Source organism: Tuber melanosporum, assembly GCF_000151645.1.
Source record: "Tuber melanosporum whole genome shotgun sequence assembly, scaffold_69, strain Mel28".
Classification (NCBI taxonomy): domain Eukaryota; kingdom Fungi; phylum Ascomycota; class Pezizomycetes; order Pezizales; family Tuberaceae; genus Tuber; species Tuber melanosporum.
Genome location: NW_003299116.1, coordinates 4,565 through 11,427, shown reverse-complemented (window position 1 = coordinate 11,427; position 6,863 = coordinate 4,565). Strand labels below are relative to the sequence as shown.

The window sequence follows — 6,863 nt, the reverse complement described above, 5'->3', positions numbered from 1 at the left end:
ATGAGCCGCATAAAATAAGGTATCTTCGGGAAAAGTAGCAATGAAGTACATAATTTACTACCCTCGGCCCACCTCATTACGCGGGAACATCACACGCCCTAGCATCCCATCCATCCAAGTACAGGTACAAATATCATCCCACGGCAATACCTCCCACACACCCTGTACCAATCCAAACAACCAACCCCCCCTATCACCATAAATACTCCTCCGCTTCCGTGCCTCTTTCCGATACCGTCTACTAAAGTGGAATCGTATTTTCTCGACACATACACCGAGTTCCACGCCCCAATCTCCAACCCTTTCATCTCCAGCACCTGCTGCATCTGCTTAACCGATAGATCGATCTATGGCTTCCGCTTTATAAACCGGACGAAACGATTCTCTTTTCGAAGGTATTTCCCAGCAGTCTTTGGATGAATTGGAAGCCCCGACTCTTTGACAAGTTCTTGCAAAGTGGCTCGAGGATGGGCATCAGATAGTCGGACCAGTCTCCGTTTATCCCTCTCATCAAGCTTCGACTTCATACCACGTCGGCTGTGAAGTTGTGGGATGATGTCGTCGTCCACCGTAAACCGGCGCCATATGTTTGCCGCCTGTGACTTTGAAATTCCGGTCTCTCGTTCGATGGACCGATAGCTATGGCCAGCACTCCTAAGTTCGATAACCTTAACCCTCTCGGGCAACGTCGCTTCGCGTCGTTTTCCGTCTGGCTCTCGTGGCATGATGGTTTATGTGGAGCTTTTCTGTGCTGAGCTTTTCTGTGCGGAGTTTCTTTGTGCGATGGTATTGGCAAGGCTCCGCCAAGTTTGGTTTCCATTCATTTCCGCTCCCCTATTGCCGCCAAGCCGCCAAGCAAATCCCAACCGGGGCAAGCACGCCCTTGCACATCCCTCCCCTTGGCCAAATCATCGAAACACAACGCCCAAACATTCTTTCCCTACAAGCAAGGGGGAAGAAAAAAGGCACAACCACCACCACAACTATCGCAACCACAATTACTCACCTACTTAGCTTCCCCACGTCCCGTTCATTTAGGGCACAACGACATGGAGCACCACCCACGTCCATCGCCGCACCCTCAACGCGTTTCCCATGGCCAAGGCTACGGACAACCCACCACCGCACGCAGAGGTCCTGGCCCCATGCTTGGAAACACCGCAGTGCCGCACCAATCTGCGCTCTCGCAGCAACAATTACACCAGCAGCACCAGACGGCGATGGCAGAACGAGAGCTGGCGAAGAGGCGGGCGAGGAAGCCGACGGACAAGATGATCCCCGACGGTGTGGATGAGATCGTTCCCAATGTAGCGCTTTATAAAGAACTTAGGGACATGGAGAGGAGGTACGATGCGACGATTCTGAGGAAGAGGTTGGATGTGCAGGATGCGGTTAATAGGAATGTCAAGGTTTGTCTTCCTCGAGAATGATAGGGAAGGTAGAGCTAATGGGGAACTATTGTAGAATTACAAAACCCTTCGGATATTTATTTCCAATAGTGCAAAAGACCAGCCATGGCAGAATTCCGATCGCCCGCTAGACGAAAACGCATTCGATTTTGACACCGGCCAGATCCCGACATTCCGCGTGAGAATTGAAGGCAAACTACTCGAGGACGAAGAAGACGACGCGGCAGAAGTCGATCCAGACTCCGACCTCAATCTCGAACCCACACCCGGATTCACAGATCCTATCCAGCCACCCAAAAAGAAATTCTCGCACTTCTTCAAAGGAATCACCGTTGAGCTTGACAGAAACAAGGATATCCACCCGGAAGGCAACGTTATCGAGTGGAGGAAGACTGCACCGAATGTGCCGCCAGGCGCAGCCCCCCAGGGACCGCTGGAATTTGACGGGTTTGAATTTGAAAGAAAGGGCGATGAGAATGTCAATTGCACCATTAAACTTATCCGAGACGAGGTTCCGGATAGATTCAGATTAAACTCCGCTCTCGCAGACTTGCTAGATACGAAGGAGGATACTCGTGCGGGTATAGTCATGGGAATCTGGGAATACGTACGGATTAATGGTCTTCAAGACCCCGACGAACGGAGAACCATCAATTGTGACGAGAATCTTAAAAAGGTTTCCATCTAACCTCCTTCTCGCCACTCTATAGCTACTAACATTACAAACAAACAGATCTTTGCCCAAGACCGCCTCTACTTCCCCCAAATCCCCGAGCTAACCCTCGCGCACATCCTCCCGCTGGAGCCCATATCAATCAACTACACCATTCGCTGCGATGTCCCACAGCACTTCTCTCCCGCAGTCTACGACGTGACCGTCTCCATCGATGACCCCATCCGGGCCAAAATGAGCGCCCTCCTCACCTCTCCATCGAACCTCCAGGGCCTGCGCGAGATCTCCACAATCGACGAGCAAATCGCGCTTCTTGTCCAGAGCATCAACCACTCTAAGGCGAAGCGTGACTTTTGGCATGCCATGAGCGTCGACCCAGCCGACTTCGTGAAGCGCTGGGTCAGCTCGCAGAAGAGAGACTTGGACACGCTCAATGGAGAGGCCATTGGCGTCGGCGTGGAGGACGAGGAGATGAGGCGGAAGGAGTTCTTTGACAAGGTTGGGGAGAACGTGTATCTTTTATTATCGAGGCAGGTACAGAAGCAAGGGGGGCAGTAGCAGGGCAGGCAGGCTGGATAAGTGGATGTACTTTTACAGCGGATATGGATGGATAGATGTATGGTACTGGTATTGTAACTGAGAATCATATTTTGCTACCATGAGATCCCGATCTATCCTCTCTATATACAACCACCACCCACACACCCATGCAATCCGCCGCTACCCACGTGCAATACCACAGGTATGATACTGAAATAACTGAACAGACCAAGTCTGCCAAAACCAACACCTTAAAACCCCAATCAGCAAAAACCAAATCCCATCTTCAAAACGACAAAGCGTAAAGGAATGTATCTAAAGTGCTCATATAGATCGTTTGAGTTCAATTCTCATCACCGACTCGAAAAAAAAAGGAGTCTGAGAGTGGTGCATGAAACATTTCTTAATCATCGCGGGGGAAAAAATGAATGGAAGTAGAAGGGCGGAGATGGACGAACTAACCTTGCAGTAGGCTGCTCCGTGCGGATTCGTTACAGTAGTCGGTTGATTACGCGGGGAATATTATTGTTGTGATGGTGGTGTTGAATTTTTTTTCTTTCCTTCTTTCTTGGTGAGGTTAAAATAGTGTTTTTGGAGTGCCAAGCGTGGCGGTTGAGAAGAGCCCTCGGGGAACCCTAGTCTAACTTTTCGGGGTAAAGCCTAGGGGTGCAACTCATCCTTGTATCATATGATATGATAGTATTGATATCATACGACTATCACCTCTTTCACCATCCCAATTCCCATGTCAAACATGACATCCTCACTGTCCCCCGGGCCATTAACCCCCTACCGTCTCCGCCACTCCACGCACACCACAACTGCCACCACCACCATCACAACCAACCTCACACCCAGCAGCACCACCAGCCTCCTCCTTCCCCGTTACTCCCCATCTTCGGCCCTACACCTACACCACTCCGAAGACCCCTTAATCTTCCAAATCGGCACGCGGAACCTCCAAGCCGGGTACCCAAGCGAGCCGCACCCGCGCTGCATCCTGCCCTGGACCAATCCCGAATTCTGGAAGCGATCGGGCGACCTGTGGGGTCTGGGGGGATGGTACTCGCCGACGGGCACCTCATCCGCTTCGCGTGGGGAATTATGGCACAATGTGGAGACCATCGAGGACGCACTCGAGCGGGGTGTGAGGGTTGCGTATAACAAGTACTTATTGCTGGATTCGAAAACGCGAAGGATAGTGTTATTGGTGAAGACGGAGGTGGACATGGGTGTGCTGAGCAAGGTCGTCAAGAGCCTATTCGTGCACTTCCAAATGCCGGCCGTGATGTTAATGCAAGAGCCTGTTATGGCGGTCGTTGGAGCGGGAGTCAGGAGCGGGGTGGTGCTGGACGTGGGCTGGAATGAGGCCGTGATAAACGTAGTCTACGAAATGAGAGTGGTAGGCCCCGGCAAACGCAGTCGCCGCGGGGGCCGCACATACCGGGACTTTTGGCGGAAATTCCTCCAAGAAGAATATTCCTCCTCCTCCAGTGACGAGGACAACGGCAACGGCACTAGCGAAGACAACGAGATACCGGTAGCAGACTGGGAAGTGGAAGAAATCCTCACCAGAGCCAGCTGGTGCCAATCGTCATCCCCCTCCTCCCGCCACCAAGACGAAATAACGATAACAATCCCCTTAACAACACCCACACCCCCCAAAACACTAACATTCCCCTTCAACAAACTCGCCACACCCGCCGAAAAAACCTTCTTCGCAACCACGACCACAGACTCACCCACCCCCGAATATCCCGACGACGATGATTATGCTCTCCCAGAGCTCGTGTACCGTGCCCTCCGCGACTGTCCCATTGATGTCCGCGCTGCCGTCATGCAGCGCATCATTATCACCGGCGGGGGGAGTTATGTGCCCGGCCTGAAAAAGCGGGTGATTGATGAGGTACGTGTGTTGGTAAAGTGCAGGGGGTGGGAGCGTGTCGGGAGGAGGGCTGTTAAGACGGGGAAGGGGAAGATGCCCGCAGGCAAGGAAGGGGTGGAAGAGGGGTATCAATGGCGCAGGGAGGCTACGGCTTCGCCGGAGGGGCAGAAGGGAGGGGGAGATACTGGTGGTCGTGGCAGGATCGCTGGCGTGGAAAGCTTCGGGAGTTGGGTTGGGGCTAGTCTTGTCGCCGGGATGAAGGTTCGTGGGACTGTTGAGGTTGAGAGGGAGAAGTTTTTGGCGGCGGTGGCGGCTGGGGGAACGGGGTTTCCGTTGGACATTTGATATCAATACCACCCTTGCCGGGGGCGCTTCAAGGTCGATCATTTTAACTCCCAAAAGTGATGATGGTGATTCTGTTACCAGATTCCTACCGTGTGATCGATAATGTTAAAATCTAATATACAATGATCAGATCAAACCAAATCCGAGTACCACGGGCAGGGTATGTTGGTAATGCTGATGACAATGCTAACTACAGTAAATGTACAAAGCGCTCAAGACCAGAGCTATAATCCCTCTTTTTTCTTTCGACATATATCTCTCCCGCCTTTTCCTTTTTTCAGTTGAAAAATAACAGAAAGACAAGAAACCCCATCAACGATAGTGGGAAACCCATGAACTCATCCATCGAGAAATGAAACGAAATGCTCGAAACGCCTCGCCCAGGAGATTTTTAGTATAAAAAAGGGGAAAGGGGAGAAGAAGCCAACCCCTACGACACCTTTTGTACAACCGAAGTAAATGAGTACAGTCGCACCTCGTTATAAAGAACGCCAAGAGTTGGGGGGTTTTTGTTCGTTATAACGAGGTTTTGGAGTGAATTCCTTATAGCGAGTACTGTTTGTATGGGAGCAGGGGTCTTGATTCCCGTACGATTCATTCGTAATGGCGAGGTTTCTCATACAAAGAGGTCCATTATAGCGAGGTGCGACTGTACTCGAGTAAACGTAAAAAAAACCAACCGATGACCATCCATCCCGTTCCGTCCGATGAGGCGCAAAATGCAAGTCCCATTAAAAAGCTAATCCTTCCCGTGACCAAAAGATAAGGGAAACAAAAGAAGGGAGAATAGGTAAAAAGGAAACGCCGAAACGCTGCCACCCGCCAAGAAGGGTAATAAAAAGCAAAGTAAGAGTACCGTAACTCAGGTGAAGCTCCCAAAGTAAGTCCCACCGCCAAACATGGCATCCTTATAATGCCCGATCCTCCCCTGCAGCAGGTCTTTGGAATATTTCTGACCAGAAGGTGAGGCGGTGGACGAGTGCGTTCTAATGAGGTCTTCCATTAATTGGGAAAATGGTTTTGGTAGACAGGTGTTATTGTCACCACTGTTACCGCTACTACTAGGATGAGCAGAGGCGGTCACTGATGACGACGGCGATAGTGGTGGTGATGAGGACGATGAGGATCCCGCCTTGAGTTCAACCGCTATTAAAATGAAAAACACCTCCATGGTCAGTTGCTGCATTGCACTCGCAAGACTCTTTTCTTCCCCTTCTTCCTCATGACATTACATACAACTTCCCCACTCGTCCAGTTTATCGGCTTCATCGGAAACAAAGTACCTCCGACGGAAGCCCGGAAGGGATGAATGATGGGTAAGTCATGTTTCTCTCTTTCCCCCATCTTTTCCTCCCCTCTCAATTTCCTCTTCCTATATATTCTCGTTTCAAACGCAAGCAAGCAAGCAAGACATACCCGCAGCAGCAGAAGCAATAGCAGTAGTAGCGCCGGTAACCACAGTAGCGGTAGCAACCGGCGACAGCCCGACTACCTTTCTAGGGAACTCGTCAGAGCTGTATTGTTGCCGAGCAGCAACGGTCGTATTTTGCCGAGGCAGCGCAATGGGCTTCTTCGGGCCTGGGTAGGGTAGTCCCCGTCTTAGGTAGAGCTGTCGGCGGAATTGCTCGACCTCGGCCTCAACCTCCGCAACCGCCTCCTCCGGGGACTGAGGCAGGGGTGTTAGCGAGGGCATCGGTGCTTCGACCCGCGCACGATGGTGATGATGAGAAGAGAGCAGAAACATTGTCGCTGCGGGAGAAATGGTGGCCGTTGCGGTGGTCATGATTTTAATTTTCAAATTTTTACCGGAGGGAAATGGGAAAAAAAATAGGAGAATTAAAGAGGAAAGGAAAAAGAAGGAGAAAGAGGGGGGGGGGAGGGAAGGGGTATTGTATGTAAATTATCGTGGGTGCGTGTAAAACGTCGGGCTCAGGATTGAGTTGGGGGCTGGCTGCTGGTTGGGCTAGCTGGCTGGCTGGGAAAGCGAGGCTCGCGAGCACACCAGGAGTCT

At 51.4% G+C, this 6,863-nt stretch overlaps 3 protein-coding genes; all 3 read left to right on the top strand.

Moving 5' to 3' along the window:
- Window positions 1-726: 726 nt before the first annotated feature.
- Window positions 727-1,014, top strand: GSTUM_00010284001 (uncharacterized protein; the record flags this gene model as incomplete). Its single annotated transcript, XM_002841190.1, has 1 exon — window positions 727-1,014. One exon carries the CDS (start codon window positions 727-729, stop codon window positions 1,012-1,014), a length of 288 nt encoding a protein of 95 aa, XP_002841236.1.
- A 35-nt stretch (window positions 1,015-1,049) lies between these two features.
- Window positions 1,050-2,640, top strand: GSTUM_00010283001 (uncharacterized protein; the record flags this gene model as incomplete). Its single annotated transcript, XM_002841189.1, has 3 exons — window positions 1,050-1,409; window positions 1,465-2,085; window positions 2,143-2,640. 3 exons carry the CDS (start codon window positions 1,050-1,052, stop codon window positions 2,638-2,640), a joined length of 1,479 nt encoding a protein of 492 aa, XP_002841235.1.
- Window positions 2,641-3,380: 740 nt separating this feature from the next.
- On the top strand, window positions 3,381-4,852 carry GSTUM_00010281001 (uncharacterized protein; the record flags this gene model as incomplete). XM_002841188.2 has 1 exon in its annotated part: window positions 3,381-4,852. Exon 1 carries the CDS (start codon window positions 3,851-3,853, stop codon window positions 4,850-4,852), a length of 1,002 nt encoding a protein of 333 aa, XP_002841234.1. The 5' UTR covers window positions 3,381-3,850.
- Between the last annotated feature and the right edge of the window lie 2,011 nt (window positions 4,853-6,863).